We start from the raw sequence: 26407 nt of genomic DNA, 5'->3' as shown, positions 1-26407 counted from the left end.
GGCGGAGTAGTATATACACACACACGGTATATACACACACACACCTCCATGGACACCCTGCAGCCCTGCATGGCGGAGTAGTATACACACACACACACACACACACACACACACACACACACACACACACGGTATATACACACACACCTCCATGGACACCCTCCAGCCCTGCATGGCAGAGTAGTATATACACACACACGGTATATATACACACACACACACACACACACACACACACACACACACACACACACACACACACACACACGGTATATATACACACACACACACACAGTATATACACACACGGTATATATACACATACACACCTCCATGGACACCCTCCAGCCCTGCATGGCGGAGTAGTATATACACACACACGGTATATATACACACACACACACACCTCCATGGACACCCTCCAGCCCTGCATGGCGGAGTAGTATATACACACACACACACACGGTATATACACACATACACACCTCCATGGACACCCTCCAGCCCTGCACGGCGGAGTAGTATATATACACACACACACACACACGGTATATACACACATACACACCTCCATGGACACCCTCCAGCCCTGCATGGCGGAGTAGTATATACACACACACACACACGGTATATACACACATACACACGTCCATGGACACCCTCCAGCCCTGCACGGCGGAGTAGTATATACACACACACACGGTATATACACACATACACACCTCCATGGACACCCTCCAGCCCTGCATGGCAGAGTAGTATATATATATATACACACACACACACACACACACACACACACACACACACACACAGTATATATACACATACACACCTCCATGGACACCCTCCAGCCCTGCATGGCAGAGTAGTATATACACACACACGGTATATATACACATACACACCCTCCAGCCCTGCATGGCGGAGTAGTATATACACACACACGGTATATATACACACATACACACCTCCATGGACACCCTCCAGCCCTGCATGGCAGAGTAGTATATACACACACACGGTATATATACACACACACACGGTATATATACACACACACACACAGTATATACACACACGGTATATATACACATACACACCTCCATGGACACCCTCCAGCCCTGCATGGCGGAGTAGTATATACACACACACGGTATATATATATATATACACACACACACACACACCTCCATGGACACCCTCCAGCCCTGCATGGCGGAGTAGTATATACACACACACACACACACACACACACGGTATATATACACACCTCCATGGACACCCTCCAGCCCTGCACGGCGGAGTAGTATATACACACACACGGTATATACACACATACACACCTCCATGGACACCCTCCAGCCCTGCACGGCGGAGTAGTATATACACACACGGTATATATATACACATACACACCTCCATGGACACCCTCCAGCCCTGCATGGCAGAGTAGTATATACACACACACGGTATATATACACACACACACGGTATATATACACACACACACACACACACACACACACACACACACACACACAGTATATACACACACGGTATATATACACATACACACCTCCATGGACACCCTCCAGCCCTGCATGGCGGAGTAGTATATACACACACACGGTATATATACACACATACACACCTCCATGGACACCCTCCAGCCCTGCATGGCAGAGTAGTATATACACACACACGGTATATATACACACACACACACACACACACACACAGTATATACACACACGGTATATATATACACATACACACCTCCATGGACACCCTCCAGCCCTGCATGGCAGAGTAGTATATACACACACACGGTATATATATATACATACACACCTCCATGGACACCCTCCAGCCCTGCATGGCGGAGTAGTATATACACACACACGGTATATATACACACATACACACCTCCATGGACACCCTGCAGCCCTTCTTGGCGGAGTAGTATACACACACACACGGTATATAAACACACACACACACACACACACACACACACCTCCATGGACACCCTCCAGCCCTGCATGGCAGAGTAGTATATACACACATACACACCTCCATGGACACCCTCCAGCCCTGCATGGCAGAGTAGTATATACACACATACATACCTCCATGGACACCCTCCAGCCCTGCATGGCAGAGTAGTATATACACACACACGGTATATATACACACACACACACACACACACACGGTATATACACACACACACCTCCATGGACACCCTCCAGACCTGCATGGCGGAGTAGTATACACACACACACACGGTATATATACACACACACAGTATATATACATACACACCTCCATGGACACCCTCCAGCCCTGCATGGCAGAGTAGTATATACACACACACGGTATATATACACACACACACGGTATATACACACACATACACACCTCCATGGACACCCTCCAGCCCTGCATGGCAGAGTAGTATATACACACACACAGTATATATACATACACACCTCCATGGACACCCTCCAGCCCTGCATGGCAGAGTAGTATATACACACACACGGTATATATATATATACACACATACATACCTCCATGGACACCCTCCAGCCCTGCATGGCGGAGTAGTATATACACACACACACGGTATATATACACACATACACACCTCCATGGACACCCTCCAGCCCTGCATGGCGGAGTAGTATATACACACACACACACGGTATATACACACACATACACACCTCCATGGACACCCTCCAGCCCTGCACGGCGGAGTAGTATATACACACACACACGGTATATACACACATACACACCTCCATGGACACCCTCCAGCCCTGCATGGCAGAGTAGTATATACACACGGTATATATACACATACACACCTCCATGGACACCCTCCAGCCCTGCATGGCAGAGTAGTATATACACACACACACGGTATATATATACACACACACACACAGTATATACACACACGGTATATATACATTTACACACCTCCATGGACACCCTCCAGCCCTGCATGGCAGAGTAGTATATACACACACACGGTATATATATACATACACACCTCCATGGACACCCTCCAGCCCTGCATGGCGGAGTAGTATATACACACACACGGTATATATACACACACACACACACACACACAGTATATACACACACGGTATATATACACATACACACCTCCATGGACACCCTCCAGCCCTGCATGGCGGAGTAGTATATACACACACACGGTATATATACACACATACACACCTCCATGGACACCCTCCAGCCCTGCATGGCAGAGTAGTATATACACACACACGGTATATATACACACACACGGTATATATACACACACACACACACAGTATATACACACACGGTATATATATACACATACACACCTCCATGGACACCCTCCAGCCCTGCATGGCAGAGTAGTATATACACACACACGGTATATATATATACATACACACCTCCATGGACACCCTCCAGCCCTGCATGGCGGAGTAGTATATACACACACACGGTATATATACACACATACACACCTCCATGGACACCCTGCAGCCCTGCATGGCGGAGTAGTATACACACACACACGGTATATATACACACACACACACACACACACACACACACACACACACACACACACACACACCTCCATGGACACCCTCCAGCCCTGCATGGCAGAGTAGTATATACACACATACACACCTCCATGGACACCCTCCAGCCCTGCATGGCAGAGTAGTATATACACACATACATACCTCCATGGACACCCTCCAGCCCTGCATGGCAGAGTAGTATATACACACACACGGTATATATATATACACACACACACACACACACACACACACACACACACACACACGGTATATACACACACACCTCCATGGACACCCTCCAGACCTGCATGGCGGAGTAGTATACACACACACACACGGTATATATACACACACACAGTATATATACATACACACCTCCATGGACACCCTCCAGCCCTGCATGGCAGAGTAGTATATACACACACACGGTATATATACACACACACACGGTATATACACACACATACACACCTCCATGGACACCCTCCAGCCCTGCATGGCAGAGTAGTATATACACACACACAGTATATATACATACACACCTCCATGGACACCCTCCAGCCCTGCATGGCAGAGTAGTATATACACACACACGGTATATATATATATATATATATATATATATACACACATACATACCTCCATGGACACCCTCCAGCCCTGCATGGCGGAGTAGTATATACACACACACACGGTATATATACACACATACACACCTCCATGGACACCCTCCAGCCCTGCATGGCGGAGTAGTATATACACACACACACACGGTATATACACACACATACACACCTCCATGGACACCCTCCAGCCCTGCACGGCGGAGTAGTATATACACACACACACGGTATATACACACATACACACCTCCATGGACACCCTCCAGCCCTGCATGGCAGAGTAGTATATACACACACACGGTATATATACACATACACACCTCCATGGACACCCTCCAGCCCTGCATGGCAGAGTAGTATATACACACACACACGGTATATATATACACACACACACACACACAGTATATACACACACGGTATATATACATTTACACACCTCCATGGACACCCTCCAGCCCTGCATGGCAGAGTAGTATATACACACACACGGTATATATATACATACACACCTCCATGGACACCCTCCAGCCCTGCATGGCGGAGTAGTATATACACACACACGGTATATATACACACACACACGGTATATATACACACACACACACACACACACAGTATATACACACACGGTATATATACACATACACACCTCCATGGACACCCTCCAGCCCTGCATGGCGGAGTAGTATATACACACACACGGTATATATACACACATACACACCTCCATGGACACCCTGCAGCCCTGCATGGCGGAGTAGTATACACACACACACACGGTATATACACACACACACACACACCCTCCATGGCAGAGTAGTATATACACACACACGGTATATATATATATATATATATATATATATATATATATATACACACATACATACCTCCATGGACACCCTCCAGCCCTGCATGGCAGAGTAGTATATACACACACACGGTATATATATATATATATATATATATATATATATATATATATATATATATATATATATATATATATATATACACACACATACATACCTCCATGGACACCCTCCAGCCCTGCATGGCGGAGTAGTATATATACACACACACACGGTATATATACACACATACACACCTCCATGGACACCCTCCAGCCCTGCATGGCAGAGTAGTATATACACACACACAGTATATATACATACACACCTCCATGGACACCCTCCAGCCCTGCATGGCAGAGTAGTATATACACACACACGGTATATATATATATATATATATATACACACATACATACCTCCATGGACACCCTCCAGCCCTGCATGGCGGAGTAGTATATACACACACACACGGTATATATACACACATACACACCTCCATGGACACCCTCCAGCCCTGCATGGCGGAGTAGTATATACACACACACACACGGTATATACACACACATACACACCTCCATGGACACCCTCCAGCCCTGCACGGCGGAGTAGTATATACACACACACACGGTATATACACACATACACACCTCCATGGACACCCTCCAGCCCTGCATGGCAGAGTAGTATATACACACACACGGTATATATACACATACACACCTCCATGGACACCCTCCAGCCCTGCATGGCAGAGTAGTATATACACACACACACGGTATATATACACACACACACACAGTATATACACACACGGTATATATACATTTACACACCTCCATGGACACCCTCCAGCCCTGCATGGCAGAGTAGTATATACACACACACGGTATATATATACATACACACCTCCATGGACACCCTCCAGCCCTGCATGGCGGAGTAGTATATACACACACACGGTATATATACACACATACACACCTCCATGGACACCCTGCAGCCCTGCATGGCGGAGTAGTATACACACACGGTATATATACACACACACACGGTATATATATATATATATATATATATATATATATATACACACATACATACCTCCATGGACACCCTCCAGCCCTGCATGGCAGAGTAGTATATACACACACACGGTATATACACACATACATACCTCCATGGACACCCTCCAGCCCTGCATGGCAGAGTAGTATATACACACACACGGTATATATACACACACACACGGTATATATACACACACACACACACACACACACACACACACACACACACACACACGGTATATACACACACACCTCCATGGACACCCTCCAGCCCTGCATGGCGGAGTAGTATACACACACACACACGGTATATACACACACACACGGTATACACACATACACACCTCCATGGACACCCTCCAGCCCTGCATGGCGGAGTAGTATACACACACACACACGGTATATATACACACACACACACGGTATATACACACACACACACACACGGTATATATACACACATACACACCTCCATGGACACCCTCCAGCCCTGCATGGCGGAGTAGTATACACACACACACACGGTATATACACACACACACAGTATATATACATACACACCTCCATGGACACCCTCCAGCCCTGCATGGCAGAGTAGTATATACACACACACGGTATATATACACACACACACGGTATATATACACACACACACACACACGGTATATACACACACACCTCCATGGACACCCTCCAGCCCTGCATGGCGGAGTAGTATACACACACACACACACACACACACACGGTATATACACACACACACACGGTATATATACACACACATACACACCTCCATGGACACCCTCCAGCCCTGCATGGCGGAGTAGTATACACACACACACGGTATATACACACACACACGGTATATATACACACATACACACCTCCATGGACACCCTCCAGCCCTGCATGGCAGAGTAGTATATACACACACACACACGGTATATATACACACATACACACCTCCATGGACACCCTCCAGCCCTGCATGGCAGAGTAGTATATACACACACACACACGGTATATATACACACATACACACCTCCATGGACACCCTCCAGCCCTGCATGGCGGAGAACCCGTAGTGGAGCCGCCGGCCGGCCCCGTCGCCGGACGCTTTGCTGGTGTTGGGCTGGGACAGGTAGGCTCCCATGTCGGACGGTGGCCGGGGCGGGACACGTGCGGAGCTCACACAGCAGCTCCCGGGGCGGCGGATACAGGACACAGGCGGAAGCGGAAGCGGCGCGAGCGGCCGGGATAACAGCGCCCGGGTTCCCAACACGTGACAGGACGCTATGAGGGCCCGGCGGCCATCATTGCTCTTGGCACGGAGCCTATGAACGGGTGTAAACGCGAGAGGGCGAGGTGCCGGAGGCGGGGAGGGATCGTTTCACTCCCTTTCATAAGCGCATTGACGGACACTGACGCGTCTCTGTAGCAATGTCTTGTCTTGGGAGAGGCATAAAGCCTGGACGTTGCCCAAATCAAAGATGGCCGCTCTTTAACCCGCGCTGAGTCACGTGCTCAGAGCGATGACGCAAAACAAGCTAGCCGAGGCGCGTGTCAGAGGGCGGGGCATGACAGTGACGTCAGTTCCATAGCAACGCTGCCGCTAGAGACGGCTTGCCGGTCCCAGCATCAGGGCCCAGAGCGAGGCGGGAAACCTGAGCTCGAGTTACTGTCACACCGTGTGTCCCTGTGTCTGCAACATACATACATACCTACCGCGTGTGTCCCTGTGTCTGCAACATACATACATACATACATACATACATACCTACCGCGTGTGTCCCTGTGTCTGCAACATACATACATACATACCGCGGGTGTCCCTGTGTCTGCAACATACATACATACATACATACATACCTACCGCGTGTGTCCCTGTGTCTGCAACATACATACATACATACCGCGTGTGTCCCTGTGTCTGCAACATACATACATACCTACCGCGGGTGTCCCTGTGTCTGCAACATACATACATACCGCGTGTGTCCCTGTGTCTGCAACATACATACATACATACATACCTACCGCGTGTGTCCCTGTGTCTGCAACATACATACATACCGCGTGTGTCCCTGTGTCTGCAACATACATACATACCGCATGTGTCCCTGTGTCTGCAACATACATACATACCTACCGCGGGTGTCCCTGTGTCTGCAACATACATACATACCTTATGGATATGGAAAGTTCTTTTCAATATTCCAGCTGATGGAGCGATGGTGATCCAATTGCTGGCTGCTGGTTCCGAACTCCTCCTAGTATGTAATGGACAAAAAGGAAAAGACCATTGCGCAGCCACAAGAATCCATAAATAACTCCACAACAGATTAAAGTAATGAACTTACAGACTTGCTGTGTTATTGTTCCTTTGAGACAATCTGTGCTTTTAACCTCTTCTCTTCCAGATATCACGAATCCCACGTGTTGTATGTCTATCCTCCAGGTTTTCTGTCTGTTCACAGCATTACCACTTGGTCATAGTTCCCATGTGTTCCCAGAAAGGAAATAACATGAAAGATGATGGTGCAGATTGATTAAAATTTATTACAATAAAAATAAAAAACAGCCAAGGGCTTACTCACATAAACCAGGCTGTATAAAAACAGCTGACAACGTGCCGTCCGCAGCTTGATACAATCAGGTAGGCAGGCTTCTGGGAGGATGGTGCTATTCAGTGATGAAGTGACCACATTGCGTCACGAAACGCGTATGGAGAGGGAGGAGCTAGAACTGACACGGTCTTCAGAAGCAGGCGCATAGAGATCAGGAGAGACGCCAGAGTGTGACATCACGAGGCTTAGCGCGTGCTGACGGCAGTTACCCAGAGGTGAGCAGAGCACATTCTGCAGTGCTGGCCACCTCAAGCTGAGATAGAGGAAGCTATAGCAAATAGAGGGGGCGAATCTCGCAGAGTAACTACTGAGAGTTAGACGCCACTTCAGGGTTTGCAAACAACAATAGCACCATCCTCCCAGAAGCCTGCCTACCTGATTGTATCAAGCTGCGGACGGCACATTGTCAGCTGTTTTTATACAGCCTGGTTTATGTGAGTAAGCCCTTGGCTGTTTTTTATTTTTATTGTAATAAATTTTAATCAATCTGCACCATCATCTTTCATGTTATTTCCTTTCTGGGAACTATGACCAAGTGGTAATGCTGTGAACAGACAGAAAACCTGGAGGATAGACATACAACACGTGGGATTCGTGATATCTGGAAGAGAAGAGGTTAAAAGCACAGATTGTCTCAAAGGAACAACAACACAGCAAGTCTGTAAGTTCATTACTTTAATCTGTTGTGGAGTTATTCATGGATTCTTGTGGCTGCGCAATGGTCTTTTCCTTTTTGTCCATTACATACTAGGAGGAGTTCGGAACCAGCAGCCAGCAATTGGATCACCATCGCTCCATCAGCTGGAATATTGAAAAGAACTTTCCATATCCATATGGACTAATCATTGGACTGGGGTATTGTTGTAGCCTGAAGCGCCGGGTCATTGCATTTTTTGTATAATTGTCTGTAATGAGTTTGTGAGGAATTTGTTTGGCAGAGACCCCGTGGCAGCTTTCACTTAGCAATAAGCTTATTATTCACATATTGTATTTACACTTTATATATTTTTTTTTATTTTTTTTGCGCTGAGTTATAGGGTATATCTTTTTTTAGTTTATCATACATACATACCTACCGCGTGTGTCTCTGTGTCTGCAACATACATACATACTGCGTGTGTCCGTGTGTCTGCAACATACATACATACATACATACCTACCGCGTGTGTCCCTGTGTCTGCAACATACATACATACTGCGTGTTTCCCTGTGTCTGCAACATACATACATACATACCTACCGCGTGTGTCCCTGTGTCTGCAACATACATACATACCGCGTGTGTCCCTGTGTCTGCAACATACATACATACTGCGTGTGTCTCTGTGTCTGCAACATACATACATACATACCGCGTGTGTCTCTGTGTCTGCAACATACATACCTACCGCGTGTGTCCCTGTGTCTGCAACATACATACATACCTACCGCGTGTGTCCCTGTGTCTGCAACATACATACATACATACCTACCGCGTGTGTCTCTGTGTCTGCAACATACATACATACATACATACCTACCGCGTGTGTCTCTGTGTCTGCTACATACATACATACTGCGTGTGTCTCTGTGTCTGCAACATACATACATACATACCTACCGCGTGTGTCTCTGTGTCTGCTACATACATACATACTGCGTGTGTCCCTGTGTCTGCAACATACATACATACATACATACCTACCGCGTGTGTCCCTGTGTCTGCAACATACATACATACCTACCGCGTGTGTCCCTGTGTCTGCAACATACATACATACATACATACATACATACTGCGTGTGTCTCTGTGTCTGCAACATACTTACATACTGCGTGTGTCCCTGTGTCTGCAACATACATACATACATATCGCGTGTGTCCCTGTGTCTGCAACATACATACATACCTAACGCGTGTGTCCCTGTGTCTGCAACATACATACATACCGCGTGTGTCTCTGTGTCTGCAACATACATACATACCGCGTGTGTCCCTGTGTCTGCAACATACATACATACATAACTACATACCGCGTGTGTCCCTGTGTCTGCAACATACATACATACATACCGCGTGTGTCTCTGTGTCTGCAACATACATACATACATACATATCGCGTGTGTCCCTGTGTCTGCAACATACATACATACCGCGTGTGTCTCTGTGTCTGCAACATACATACATACTGCGTGTGTGTCTGTGTCTGCAACATACATACATACTGCGTGTGTCTCTGTGTCTGCAACATACAAACATACATACATACTGCGTGTGTGTCTGTGTCTGCAACATACATACATACCGCGTGTGTCCCTGTGTCTGCAACATACAAACATACATACATACTGCGTGTGTGTCTGTGTCTGCAACATACATACATACCGCGTGTGTCCCTGTGTCTGCAACATACATACATACATACCGCGTGTGTCCCTGTGTCTGCAACATACATATGTAACGGTGTTTCCCCCCCCCCTCCCCCCAATCGCAGATAGGGGCCATTACAGGGTATGTGGTGCTTATACCTGCAGGTAACAGGAGGGCTGAGTCGTCCGCGGTGATCTTGGGACACAGGAACAGGCTTCTGGGGTTCATACCCCACATAATACTTAGCAGTGCAGCGCCTCCATCTGCCGTAGGCTCCAGGGATATGGAGATGATCTCCCACGGTAGAACTTGTACTCTCCCCCCAGTTAGATCACACACCAGGGCGGCGGTATATTTCAAACATGAACGGTTTATTACTACTCACTCTGCATTAACACAACAGCTACGCAGCAGTCTTCTGCCGGATACAGTCTCTTTAGATCAGCTCTCACTGGAGATGGTCCCTGGACCGTCACTAGAGGCCAAGGGCACCCGCCGCCACCCTAGCTCTTCCCCACCTCCCTAGCGGAGGCAGAGGTACAATCACACTCCTCCCCGCAGGGAAGGCCCCAATCTCAGGCTCCCAGACGTGTGACCTCAGAGGGAAGGAACAAACCTCCAAATTTAGGGCGGTCCTGTCCTTAAGTACAGCCAGAAGGCGGGCACCCTGTTGTCCCAGCTACAACAGGATGTGCCACCCTCTGCTGTCACTCAAGTGCAGTACCAAAGGTGAAAGGGAAAACCCCATACCAACTACTGTCAAGCCGGTGAATACCAGGGTTTACTGCCAGCCCATTGGGTAGAATAGTAACCAGGGGGTACCCCACTACACTCTCCCTCTGGTGGATTCCCAATGACCCCGCTTGGGTCCTAAATTTTCGGGTACCATCTCTGATGAAACCTGAACAAAAACACCATAACTTTTCACATGATCACCCATTACTATGCAGGATATACATTTTTATTGGGACAAACAGCACATCATGTATTCACTTAACACATTTAAAATGGCTGTAAGGGACTTCCGGTGACGTCATCAGGAATAGACGCCTGAGGCACTCGCTCCGAAGCCCCTCTCTAAGCAAAGATTTAGTACAAGCACTAAACGGTACAAAACACTCCTAAATTGGAGCAAACAACTAGGGAGACAGCAGAGATGGCCAATAAGAATAAAAAACCTCCCTCAAAGCGTATCCGCTTACTTTTCCCTGAGTCCGTGCCCGGCCCTAACCAACGAGGCCTCCTAAGATGGCGACAGAGCATTTGCTCTGGAGGACGCTGAGAACAAGATGGCAGCGGAGGTTTCGGGCCCCGCGGGGGATCTCACTCAAGCATACATGGAGCAACTTTTCTCCAGAATGCGCAAATAATTTCAAGAGGACCTCAGCAAGGCCATCAATATACTGAAAGGAGATATGGAGGCTCTAACATAGAGAAGGAGGCCACAGAACAGAGGGTGGTGGACATCCCAATCGCCCAATCCAACACAGAGGATGATCTAGGCAGAATGGCTAGTGATTAATTTAAAACCAGAGACAGAACATGAAACACAAACAGAGCTCAGTGCTACATCCATTGACACAAATACACGGTACAGTGCCTATATATATACATATAGATATCTTTTGAATAAAATGGTCTTTTAGTTTAACTCTTTGGCCAAAGTGTCGTTTGCCCTTGAGCCCCTACACGGCAGACCACATCTCAAGGGTCCTAACACTAATATAAATTCTTAATAACCTGCACATTACCAGGAAGAATGATTTATAATAAATCTGTCAAAATTAGTTGCATAGTTCTAAGTCTGATTGAAGCTCTTATTAACCTGTACGTTACCAGGAAAAGCACTCTGTATTAGATTTGTCGCAATCAAACTGCATGCAAGTTCCCATGAGTGTGGAAGGTGAAATGGAGTGAGCTTTAACAATTTAAAAGTGGGAGGGGGTGAGCTTCAAACCTGGGAAGGAGGAGCCACCCTCCAAATCAGCTGGGAACATCTGAACAGAATTGCAAAACATACAGAACCCCTATAAGCAGCCAATGCGGACCTGACTTACTACAATCTAGGTTCCTACGACTTGGTGCCCCAGCCATTGCCAAACCAATTGCTTCCATAGTCAACTCTATCCGTTCTGTAGGCCATATCCCTGAGACCTGGAAAACTGCCAGAGTTGTCCCAATCTTCAAAAGTGGGGACAAAAACACCGTCTCAAACTACAGACCAATCTCACTTCTCCCAATTCTATCCAAAGTCATGGGAAAATGTGTCCACTCTCAATTAAGCGATTTCTACACCAAGACAAATTTCCCTAGCCAATTCCAATCTGGCTTTCGCCCCAAACACTCCACCGTAACTACCCTGCTAAAAGTTTGCAATGAAATCCATTGTGGAATGGAACGGGGACAACTCACTGGTGCAGTATTCCTAGATTTTGCAAAGGCTTTTGATACAGTTGATCATGCTATCCTGCTTAACAAACTCCAGAGCTCTGGAATAGGGAAGCATGCTTTAAACTGGTTTCAGTCCTACCTATCAGGAAGAACCCAACATGTGCCCATCTCAGGCTCTAACTCCAACCCCCTGGATATCACCTGTGGTGTCCCGCAAGGCTCTGTTCTGGGGCCCCTACTCTTCTCAGTGTTCATTAATGATCTTCCCACAGCTTGTAAGGAAGCCTCAATACACATGTACGCAGATGACACAATCCTATATGCACACAGCCATAGCCTCTCTGACCTTCAACACATACTTCAGTCTGACTTTTTGAGATTCGAAAACTGGATTTCCCAAAACAAACTGTTTTTAAACACTGACAAGACTGTAACAATGGTATTTGGGACCAAGACTAAAAAAAAAATTTCCAATCTTTTTTTCCTTTATTGGAGACATGTGTAAAGGTTACAAACAGTGGTTACAATCAGTTCAACACACTGTATAGTGAGGTCATCGGCACATGACCGTTGAGTATATCAGATGTCTCCATAAATCCATTTCCTGTTTTTTTAGTAGAAAAAGAGGGGGAGACGTAGGGTGGGACGATAGGTGGGGACGACAAAAGGAGGGGAAGAGGGGGAGGGGGAGGGGTAGGGTATCTCTCCGATCATTTCCAATCTCTGGTTGATTAGTTAATAGTTGGAACCTGTGGCAGGGGTAGGTCTTCTGAGTTGGGCCAGGGTTCCCATGTGTTGTAAAATTGGGGCATTTTTTGTTTCAGCATGGCCGTGAGTTTTTCCATGTTCCTAACCATGTTTATTCTGTTCACTACTGTCCTTCTCGAGGGCGCCTTTACTTGCTTCCAGGCCGCCGCAACTGAGCATCTCGCCGCCGTGAGTATAGCGGAGATCAGCCTGGCCGCTGGGGCTGGAAGGTCCTCTATTGGTTTACCCAGCACGTATGTTCGGGGGGTCCAAGGGGATCTCCAGGCCCAGGGTATCGTCCAGAAGTCTCTGGACTGTAGCCCAGAACCTCTGGATCTCCGGACATGCCCACCAAATGTGGGCCATGTCACCCTTTTGTCCACATCCTCTCCAGCACAGGTCAGCCGTGCCGGGGAAGATCTGGCTCAGCCTACTCGGGGTCAGGTACCACTGAAATAGTATTTTGTAAATGTTTTCTTTTGTGACGGTGCATATTGAAGTTTTGGAAGCTGCTTCCCAGACGTCCTCCCAGTCCTCCAGGTCTAATGGCGTGTTAAGGTCTGCGCACCATTTTTGCATGTAGGTATGCGTGGGGGGGGGGGGGGGAGGCAGTTCTCGATTATTCTGTAGATTCCTGAAATTAGTCCTTTTTGGTACTCTCTTATTCGACAGAGAGACTCAAATCTGGTCAGCGGGGGGAATTTCGAGGTCGGGGATAGAGCTCCAAGGAAATGCCTTATCTGTAGGAATTTGAATATGGGGAGATTGGGGGCTGTAAATTTAGTTTTGAGCTCTTGGAAGGACAGAGCTTCGTTATTCTCCAGCAGATCCGCAACCATGCCAATGTCTAGGTCCTGAAATTGACCAAACTGGGTTCGGGAGCACCCAGGAGGGAATTCTGGGTTCCCAAATATGGGGGTGAGTTGGGAGGGGGATGAAGTTAGGCCATATTTCCCTCTGTTCTTGAACCATGTGGACCACGTGCATTTCATCGCTCCAAGCTCAAGCCTCTGAGGTCGTTTTTCCCTGTACTCTTGGGACCATAATAGTACTGGAAGGGGGATGGGGGATGCGTGGTGAGTCTCTATTTCTAGCCAGCAGGCAGAGCTCGGGGGGTTGTTCCAAACCACTGCCTGCCTAAGCTGGGCTGCATGGTAGTATCTAACCACGTCAGGGACCCCCAGTCCTCCTCTTGTCTTTGCGGACAGGAGTACCGACCTCGGGACTCTAGATTTACGTTGTTTCCATATGAAACGTAGAATATGTGATTGTATATTTCTTAATTCGGCCAGGGGGACTGGGACTGGGAGTGTCTGGAAATAATACAGTAGACGGGGGAGGATATTCATTTTAGCGGAGACAATTCTGCCAAACCAGGAGATCAGGTATATGTTCCAAGTGTCTAGGTCTCTCTTGATTTGGTCAAATAGAGGGGGTAGTTTGCCTTGTACAACAAGTTGTATGAGCTAGTAATTTTTATTCCCAAATATTTTATGTGGGAGGAGTTCCACTTATACTTGTAATTTAATTGCAAAAGCTTCCAAATGGGATCAGGGAGAGATATGTTCAGCGCTTCGGATTTATCCATGTTTATCTTATAGTCTGAGACCTGACTGAATTGGTCCAATAGTTTCTGTAGATTAGGGAGGGAGATGTGTGGGTCGGCTAGGGTCAGAATTACGTCATCCGCGAAAAGGGATATTTTATAGTTTTTATCGGCGATTGTTATGCCTTTGATGTTTGGGTCGGCTCTAATTTGAGATGCTAGTGGTTCAATAGAGATCGCGAAAAGCAGAGGGGAGAGGGGGCAGCCCTGTCTGGTTCCATTTCTTATATGGATTGGGTTGGATTGTCCTCCCGGGAGTTTTAAGTATGCGGTGGGGTTCTGATATAGGGCTCGGACACCCTCGAGGAAAGGGCCTGAGAAGCCGAGTTTAATCATGGTTTGGTCGAGAAAGGTCCATTTGATCCGATCAAAGGCCTTCTCGGCATCTAGACTAAGAATCATGGCCTGGAGTTTATTGAGATGCACGTGGTCGATAATATCAATGATTTTACGGGTGTTGTCAGAGGCCTGTCTTCCTGACACGAAACCCACTTGGTCTATATGAATTAGTCTGGGGAGAATAGGGTTTAGCCTGTTTGCGAGGATCTTGTTGAAGAGTTTCAGGTCTGTGTTAAGCAGGGAGATCGGTCTATAGTTACCGCATTGTAGCGGGTCCCTTCCTTCCTTATGAATAATGGCTAAGTTGGCAGCTGAAATTGTGCCCGGGATCGGTTCTCCTTCTTGGAAGGAGTTGAACATTTCAATTAGGTAAGGGGAAAGGGACGATATAAATTTTTTATAGTAGGCGTTCGAAAAGCCGTCAGGGCCTGGGGTTTTAGCTATTTTGAGAGAGCTTATGGCTTGGGTCAGTTCCTCCTGTGTGATTTTGTGGTTCAGAGCTGTAAGCTCCTCGTCAGTGAGAGATGGTAGGTTACATCGCGCCAGAAATTGCGAGGCAATATCTACTGCGTTTGGGTCCTGGTTAGGGGGGTATAGATTATAGAGGTCTGTGTAATAGTTTGCAAATTATTGAGCGATTTCTTTTTCCACATAGGTGGGGTGGCCGCCTTTAGTGATTGTGATTTGGGCCTTTGCCTTAATACCTCTTAGCTTTGACGCTAGGAGTTTGTCTGCCTTATTGCCCCTATCGTAGAACCTCTGATTGGTCCACTTGAGCGCTCTCTCTACCTCTTCCAATTGGGATTGTTTTAGCTCAGATCTTGTTTTGTCAAGTGTTCTGAGTAGTCTCTTGGAGGGGGCCTTTTTGTGTTGTTGTTCGAGGGCTAGTATCTTGTCGGTTAATGCTTTCTGTGCTTTTAGTTTAGTTTTTTTCTTGTGGGATGCTAGAGAGATTAGATCTCCTCTGATTGTCGCCTTGTGGGCTTCCCACAGCGTTGACGCTGCGGAGACAGACCCTTTATTTATTTCAAAGAATGAGGGCTGGGAGGGGCAGGGGGGAGAGGGGGGTAGACACACATGGGAGAAAGAGAAGCGGGCTTTCGGGGAGCCCAATAGTAAATTCTTTTGGCACCATTGTGTCAAGGAAAGGGGGATCAGAGCCCCTGGAGATCCTTCCGGAGCGCCAATCATGCGCACTGCCAGGCTGGGAGGTCCGACACCCTCCCTGTCTAGGTTAACTGGGGGGTCTGCCTGTGGCCGTGGGGAGGGGTATAACTCGGGGGAACGACGTGCATTTCCAACGGTGGGACAACGTGGGGGTGGAGGGGGGGGATCGCTTGTAGGGCCTAGAGACTTTTGGACCCCTTGGTGTTGGGGGTTGATATGAGGGGAGATGCCTGGGGGGGGAGGGAGGGGGGGAAAGGGGGGGGGAGAGGAGGAGGGGAGGGGGGAAATGAGGGTGGGGGGAGGGGGGCAGCTTGGAGGGGGGGAGGGGGGCAACTTGGAGGGGGGGGAAGGGGGTGCGCGGGCTCGGGGAGCGGCCTTGGTGTAGGTGTGACCTCGTGGCTTGGCCCTCTGTACAACATAGGTTGGGTGTATGGGGTGTCTAGTGGTATATAGTTCTATAGAGGTGGGCTCCGATTGCCCTGTTAACCTTGGGGTGTGGGTGGTGTGGGGGGTTGGGGGAGGGGGGGGCGAGGGAGGGGGGGACACGCTGTTGGCGTGGGAGGGGCAGATTTTTGATGTTCCACACTTGATTTTGGACTGGTTCAGGTAGTTCCAGTGAGAGTGAAAAGCTAACATGGAAGTCCTGGGATACCCTGTTTGTCAGCGTGCGGATGTGGTGGAGGGGGGGAGGGTGGATGAGGGGGGGGGAAGGGGGGAGAGAGGGAGGGTGAGGGGGGGGGCGTGATGGGGGGGGACTCAGGGGGGTCCGCCATTTATAGGCGTATAGTGTTTTTTCATCACCTTCGCAGCAGCTCCCAGGTATAACAGGATATCTATACATCATATTGGCCTGTGGTTATGCACAGGAAGTCCCGGAGGGTGCGTGTTTTTGCCGTTGCGAGCTGACGGTGTTCTTGGCACTGGAGGGTGAGAGGGGAAAAGGGGGGGGAGGGGGAGGGGAGAGGGTGGGGGTAGGTGGGTGGGGAGGTGCGGTTGAGGGGGGGAGGACGAGATGATGGGGGGGACTCATGGGGATCTGACATTTATGAGCGTGTGGTGCTTTTCCTTCGCAGCAGTTCCCATTTACCACAGGTTATCTATACCACATATTGACCTGTGGTTATGCACAGGACATTTCAACACATTAATATCATCTAACGATTTCCACATCTTATTTACACCATATAAACAACTGTTGTTCGGTTCAGAGGGTCGCTGGGGGCGCAAAATTCTGCTTAGACAGACGTAGGCCCCGGACATGTTACCTGCTTGCTGGCGGAAGCGCACTGAGGCGCGCTCCCACTCAGCACTGAGCCCCTACAGCTGACCGTTCTGTTCTGACTGACAGATTAAATCTGTCAGTGGTGATATTGGATACCGAGGCTTGAGCCTCATTACTCCAAGTTCTCTTGTTGAGTGTATTGTCGCACTCTTTAGGAAGCTTCTTGATCTGTGTTACTTGCCACAGTTGAGTTGGTTTCACAGGTTCAGCGCTGTGATGGGAGCCCCTACAGCCGCAATTAGAGCGGCTTTAGTAGGGGCTTACCTGCGCTTCCGCGTGCTTGCGGAAGCGCAGGTCTTAGGGGAATTTAAAATTCCCCCGCTTGCCAGCGAGACAGGCCGGTCACGTGAGCGGTTCGCCCAATAAGGGCGAACCAGCTCCGTGACGTCACTGGCCCGCCCCCGGCCAGTGACGCGCCCGCCCCCGGCCCGCCTCCTGGCGGTCTGTCCCCCTTCTGCCCCGATCCATGTCTCGTGTGTGTGTGTATGCATGTGTGTGTTTGTGTGTGTGTGTATATGCATGTGTGTGTATGTGTATGCATGTGTGTGTGTGCCTATGTGTGTGTGTGTGTGTGTGCCTTTGTGTGTGTGTGTGTGTGTGTGCCTTTGTGTGTGTGTGTGTGTATGCATGTGTGTGTGTGCCTTTGTGTGTGCATTTGTGTGTATGCATGTGTGTGCGTGCCTTTGTGTATGCATGTGTGTGTGTGTGTGTGTGTGTGCCTTTGTGTATGCATGTGTGTGTGTGCCTTTGTGTATGCATGTGTGTGCCTTTGTGTGTGTGTGTGTGTGTGTGTGCCTTTGTGTATGCATGTGTGTGTGTGCCTTTGTGTGTGTGTGTGTGTGCATGTGTGTGTATGTATATGTGTGTGCATGTGTGTGTGCATTGTGTGTGTGTGTATGTGTATGCATGTGTGTGTGTATGTGTGTGTGTATGTATGTGTGTGCATGTGTGTTTGCATTGTGTGTGTATGCATGTGTGTGTGTGTATGTGTGTGTGCCTTTGTGTGTGTGTGTGTGTATGTGTATGCATGTGTGCGTGCGCGTGTGTGCGTGCGCGTGTGTGCGTGAATATATTTATCAAAGTTGCACAATGTTAATAAATAATTTATTCTCACGTCTTTTTTTTAAATTTTTAAAATATTATATAATACACACACACACACACACACACACACACACACACACACACACACACACACACACACACACACACACACACACACACACACACACACACACACACACACACACACACACACATTCCCCAGTGACACTCACACTGACAGCTACCAAGTGACACACACACACACAGTGATACCCGCCTCCCAAGCGCTTGCTGTCTCCTCTGTAAGGACAGCAAAAAGCTCCTGGTAGAGCGAGCGGCAGCAAGCGAGAGCGAGCAAGCGCCAAACATGGCCAAGGCCTTAGAGTGCTCCTGCAGCCGATGTAGGGGGGGGGGGGAGAAGGGGGAGAGAGGGGGGGGGGGAATGGCGGAGAGGGATCGCTGGTGTATAACCTTAAACAGATGCAGCAGTTGATATTCCCTTAACTGTAAGCTGTGGTTCGGCGCAAGGAGCCCCTGAGAGGCGTATAGGGCCACTGTGGCTGTCGTGGTTTACCTCTTAAGTCCGGGTGTACAGGGGACATTGGGGGGGGGGGGGGGGAAAGGGGGGAAGGGAGTAGCGTTGGTTGAGGTGGGACTCCTTTAGAGGGTGATATCATCACTTTTTGCGCCAGGGAGCTACAGGTAGAAGGGGATGCCGGTGAGAGGGGAGGGGGGGGGGGGGAGAGGGGACGTACTCGTGGTGGCTTAGCGTTGGGGAAGATGCATTTCTTTATCTGTAGTTTGTAGGTATCTTCCATCTGGGGGGGGGGGGGGTAGTTCGATCTTGGAACAATGATTGGGGGGCACCCAGAGAATACAGCTAAGTTTGCTGTATTGGATATATACAGTACATTTGAGGCAGACTCGGAGCAGGGTATGGGGGGGAACCGTTGAGCCAGGCCGAGGGGCACACAGGGAGGGGGTGGGGAGGGAGAGAGGGGGGGGGGTAGCTTAGCTTATACGACCTGTCTTCAGGGACTGGCAGCGGGGGAGGGCGACAGCCGTCTACACAGAGTTTTCCGGGGTTTGCGCCACTGCTAGAGTTCTGGGGCTGCTCTGTCTCTGCTGTTGAGGATCGGGAAGTCGGGCCCTCCCGGGGGGGGGGGGGGGAGGCCCCTCGTTTGGGCAGTCCCGCGACTCTGGTCCTTTAAGGCCCCCCTTCCCCCGGGGAACCGGGTCCGTCGGTTGGCGTGACACGTTAGGCAGCTGCCATCTGCTGGTCCCGGTCTGACCCTGCAGATGGAGGGAGTGACCCTCGGCGCCATCTCTCGTCAGTTGCTCCTCGGGGACGGCTCGACTGCGATGAGGGCTGGGCGTCAGCTTGATCGTGGCGGTAGCAGATGCGAGGGGGCAAGAAGGAGCAAGGTAAGGAGGGGGGGGGGAGGGGAATGTGCTCGAGGCCGTTCGGGGGGGTGACCTACTGGATAGGGGTGGTAGAGGGGGAGGAGGGAGGGGGGTGAGGAGCGAGGAGGGGGGGGAAGTGAAGAGGAGAGGGGGGGGAGAGGAGTTGGGAGGTGAGAGGAGAGGGGGGGGAAGGGGAGGGGAAGGGTAGTGAGGAGCGGGGGTGTAAGGGGGGGGGAGCAGAGTAGATCCAGCTGGGTCATCTCTTTAATGGCTCGGGACTTAATGTAGGAGAGAGTTAGTGCGGGTGAGTGGATGGAGCCAGGCGGGGGCGTAGAGGCAACAGGGCTGTTCGGGTCACAAGTTGTGGGATGTTAGGCTCATTGGATCCTTTGGTTAGCGAGTCTTTCTGAGGGCTCGTGGAGTTTCGGCGGGCTCGGATCGTGCTGCTCGAGGGGCGCCTTCTCCTCGTGGGGGGGGGGGGGGTGATGCGATGGCTTTTAGGAAGTCGTTGGTGTCCTCTGGGTCCGTGATAGTGAAGAATCTTCCATTCCTCGGGACTATGAGTTTAAAGGGGAAGCCCCAGCGGTAGGAGACTCCGCGGTCACGAAGGAGAGCCGTGAGAGGCTTCATCTCCATTCGCTTCATGACCGTGGACCTGGATAAGTCGCTGTATATCTGGACTGTGTGGTCGTCCCATTTTGACGTCTCCCGCTCTTCTTGCGGCCGCCGAGATCTTTTCCTTCGCTGTGTAGACGTGAAATCTCACGATCACGTCCCTTGGGCGGTTAGGATCAGGAGATTTAGGGACCGAGGGCTCTGTGTGCCCAGTCAAGCTAGAGCTCATGTTCGGATAAGTCGGAGATAAGATTTAGAAAGAGTTTTTTTAGATAAGGCTGGATGGATTCTGGCGGGACTGATTCAGGGATTCCTCTGAATTGTAGGTTCTGCCTACGGTCCCGATTTCGTGGTCTTCGATGGTGTTCTTGAGGGCAGCAATCTCATGCCCCATTCTTGGCCATGTCATCCTCCATGTTGGAGTGGGCTACCGAGATGGTGGTAATTTGTGCTTCCACTTCGCTCTGTTCTTGTGGTTAGGGTGCTCAGGTCCGATCTAATATCCCGGAGGACCTTCTCTAAGTCCTCCATAAATCCTCTTCTCATTCTGAGGAGTAGAGCCTCAAAAAATTCTTTATTGAGCTCCTGCTGGGCCGGAACAACTTGGCCGAGCAACGCGGCCTCCGCGGCGTGCTCGTGCTCCTCGGCGCCATCTTGCGACTCTGAGGACGGCTCCATCGGGCGCTGAGTCGGCTGGAAGAACTTCGAAACGGGGGTTCTGTGTTTCTTTTGTTGTTTCCCCGCCATCCCTGGTGTCTTAGGAAGGGTGCTGGCCACTTTTGGGGGGTAATTTGCGCCGTTTGGGGTGGCTTTTCTATTTATCTTTGTGGGGAGGGTGTCGGGAGCTCGTTGCCTACCTTGCCATTCACGGTGACGTCACCGGAAGTCCTCCAAGACTAAATTTTTAAAGCTTCGAGCGACTGAGCTCCAGACTAGAACCAACGCTAACACCACCCTAACCCCTGTCACTAGTTTTAAATACCTGGGCTTATGGTTTGACTCCCACTTAACATTCGGGATGCACATTGATACCCCTGACAACCAAGACCTATGCCAAACTAGGAGTACTTTACAGGAACAAATCCTCCCTAAGTCTCCTGGTCAGAAAGCATATCGCACAGCAGATGCTAATGCCAATTATTGACTATGGAGACATAGTATATGGCTCGGCTCCTCAAAACCACCTTAGCAAACTTGACACCCTCTACAATTCAATTTGTCATTTTGTTCTCCAATGCAACTACAACACACATCACTGCGAAATGCTCAAAGAACTAGATTGGTCATCACTAGAGTCTTGGCGCAAAGTTCACCTTTCCTGTCTTGCCCTTTAAATACTTTCTGGGCAAGCTACCAGCTATCTGAACAAGCTCCTCACCCCTACCACATGCAGCACTTATCACCTGAGATCAGACTCCAAAAGAGTATCCGGACGTTCTCCTTCTCTTACCGTGCACCCCAAAACTGGAACAACCTACCAGAGACTCTCACATCCACCACCAGTTTAAATTCTTTCAAATCTAAGGCTGTCTCACACTTTAATCTGGTCTGTAACTGTTACATACGCCCATAATATATATTATCTCTAACTGTGCATGCAATGTCTTGTATATAATGTGTACCCTGTTCATTTATGTATCTGTACTTGTAACCATGTATTATTTGTTTTACTCTGTGCCCAGGACATACTTGAAAACGAGAGGTAACTCTCAATGTATTACTTCCTGGTAAAATATTTCATAAATAAATAAATAAGTCCGTGGAGCCCCCTGCCCCCTTCCCCCCCACCCGGGCCGATCCTGTTGATTTCTTCCGGGCCGATAGGCCCCTGCAACTTGTTGGGGTCGGTCCCCCCCCCCTCCTTCCACCCCCGGTGTTGAGACGGCTATCGACCCCTGGGCTACCTTAAGGTTTTACCCCCCGTACCGGTGTTCGGGATCTGCTCCGTGAGATGAGGAAGTTTGGGCGGAACTGCTCCCGCAGATTGTGTATACACAACCCACGACCCTCGGCTGAGGAGCCTGGAGCGACACGGAGGGATCCGGGTGGAAGATCAGTGTTGGGCTTCTGGAGATTCCGGTCTGGTAGAGGTGACGTCTACGGTGTCGCCCGGTGGGCCGGTGTCGCCCGGTGGGCCGCTCCCCCTGGTATCAGTGGTCGGATCCGAACCTGGGTCGGACCGTCTGGGATTAATCCTTGCTCCGTCTCCCCCGATCGGATGTCCCGCAGAGTCACCTCCACCACAGAGGGACTCTGGAGACGGGCTCCCCCTGTTTTCTCGGGTAGGCACGGGCGACATCCACTTGCTTGTACCGCCGAGAGAACTCCTACTAAAGGACCAAGACGAGCCCTCATGTCTGAGTTTTACACTTAGTAAATACTGTAGTTAAGCATGATTGCTCGTTTTTATAAGTAAGTCGCAAGCCTGAGGGACCACTCTGCGGAAACCCCCCCCCCTCCTTCCGCCCTCCTTCCCTCCCCTACCTTCCCCATCCCCTCCAGCCCTATCGCCCCCCACCCCCTCCCCCCCTCTCTCCTCTCCAACCGCCCCCCCCTAGCCTGCCTTCCCCACCCACTCACCTGCTCGCCCACCCATCCCCGCCCCCCCCCCTCTACCCATTCCCCCACCCTCACGCTCCCCTCCACCTCCTCTCCCCACTCTCTCTGAACGTCCCTCCAGGTATTTAGCAACTTGCTGGATGAGATTAAGCTGCCCTGGACATACCCCTGGGGGACCTGATGGAAGGGCTCCTGTCCTCTCCCTGCTCGGTCCGGCTGAGGGCCCCCCCCCCGGTAGGGAGACCTATGAAGGTGTGTGGGGAGCGCAGTATTAACAAATAGAATAACTGTATATAGCTATAGAAGATATAAAGTGTTCCCTCCCCCCCTTATCGCCCCCCCCCCCACCTGTCCCCCCAACTGCCCCTACCCCCCCTGCCTTTTGTTTGGTTTTAAAACTAAAAGTTATTATGTTCGATGTTATGTACATAGCGGGTACCAGCAAGGGTATCCAACAAACGCAATGCGTTACCCGGTGGATCTCTCCCCTTCCCCCCCCTCCCCCCTCCTCTCCCCCCCCTTTTTTTCCCCTCTATCTTCCCCCTCTCCCCCCCTCTTACCCTACTAGAAAGTTCAGCCAGGTATAAAAAAACATAATAAGGGCTGTAATCAAGCTGTGTGGATGTAACAGCTGTAGGACCCCTGGGGTGAGTTCCGGGTCTCTCACCGGGTCTCTCACCCCTCGGGCCGAGCGGGGGATCCCCTGGATGATGCGCTACAAAGTTGTGGAGGGATCTCCTCCTGTGAATAAATCATCTGAATACAATCAAAGCATATGTAGCCCTGGTAAGAAATAGGGCTATATGTCTATCCTCCTACTGGTATAAGCCCCTCTAAGGGCAGGCTGCCAGTAGTTACCATGGGTTTCCCCCACTTCAAGCCCTGCCCCTGAGAAGCAGCTTACTCCTCTCTCCTCAACAGGCAGGCTCCATGTGTCTACAGCCTGGGTTTTAACACACCTTGATTAGGCAGCTGGGATCCAACTACTTGTCCTGAGGTTCCCAGCTGAAGTTAACCTAGTCAGTGCTGCACTGCAGACTAGACATAGGTTTTCCAGGCATATAACTGGTGGCTTTTATTTACCCTGTCACATTCCTCCCCTGTTAGTGTGTGGCTGGGGCTACGCACGGCTGAAGCCCGACCATCCACCCCTTCTCTAGAAAAGAAGTCAGCATTTGCGTTCTCTTTTCCCGACCTATGCTGAATCTCAAATGAGAAGGGTTGGAGGGCCATATACCACCTAGTCAATCTAGCATTGGAATCCTTCATGCTATTTAACCACTTCAGTGGAGCATGATCCGTCACCAAAGTAAAATGGACTCCTGCCAGGTAATGCCTCAAAGCCTCGATTGCCCACTTTACTGCGAGGCACTCTTTCTCAATCACTGAGTAGTTTTTTTTCCCTTGGGAACAATTTCCTACTCAGGAAAAGGATAGGATGTTCAACTCCCTCAAACTGTTGTGACAACACTGCCCCTAGCCCTATCTCTGATGCATCTGTTTGCACTATAAAAGGGCTGTTGAAGTCTGGGCTTCTAAGGATGGGACCCTCTGATAGACACCTTTTTATGTCCTCAAAGGCTCTCTGACAATCCCTTGACCACACCACTTGTGTAGGGGCACACTTTTTTGTGAGGTCCGTTAAAGGGGCTGCCACTTCCGAATAGTTGGGGATGAACCGCCGGTAGTACCCTGCTAAACCCAGCAGAGAGCGTACCTGCGTTTTTGTTTGGGGGGTCGGAACTTCTTTCAGGGCAGCTACCTTGTCGGCTAGTGGCCTTACATTTTCACCTCCCACTGCATACCCTAAGTATTTGGTTTCCGATTTACCCAAGGCACATTTCTTAGGGTTGGCTGTGAGCCCTGCCTCTCTTAGAGATTTGAGGATCGCTTTTAGCCTATTTAGATGGGCCCGCCAGTGTTTACTATTAATGACAATGTCATCTAGGTAGGCCGCGGCATAAGTCCTATGGGGCCTCAGTACCTTATCCATGAGTCTCTGAAATGTGGCTGGGGATCCATGCAGTCCAAATGGCATTGTCACAAACTGGTATAAACCCATGGGAGTGGCAAAGGCTGTTTTGCATTTGGACTTTTCCTCTAAGGGTATTTGCCAGTATCT

The 26407-nt window shown here is 49.5% G+C and overlaps 1 protein-coding gene across 1 annotated transcript in view; it reads right to left on the bottom strand.

Annotated features, from left to right (window-relative positions):
* The window catches only part of PPM1G (protein phosphatase, Mg2+/Mn2+ dependent 1G), a gene marked incomplete at its 3' end in the record, with an annotated part of 40577 nt that extends 33020 nt beyond the window's left edge, over positions 1-7557 (bottom strand). Inside the window, exon 1 of the mRNA XM_075584623.1 lies at positions 7198-7557. Coding sequence (XP_075440738.1) covers positions 7198-7308 — 111 coding nt within the window. The remainder of the gene's footprint in view (positions 1-7197) is intronic.
* Between the last annotated feature and the right edge of the window lie 18850 nt (positions 7558-26407).

The sequence above is a fragment of the Ascaphus truei genome, unplaced genomic scaffold, assembly GCF_040206685.1.
Source record: "Ascaphus truei isolate aAscTru1 unplaced genomic scaffold, aAscTru1.hap1 HAP1_SCAFFOLD_685, whole genome shotgun sequence".
Lineage (NCBI taxonomy): Eukaryota > Metazoa > Chordata > Amphibia > Anura > Ascaphidae > Ascaphus > Ascaphus truei.
Note: the sequence above shows the minus strand (reverse complement) of the source record. Positions and strands in the feature narration are given on the sequence as shown.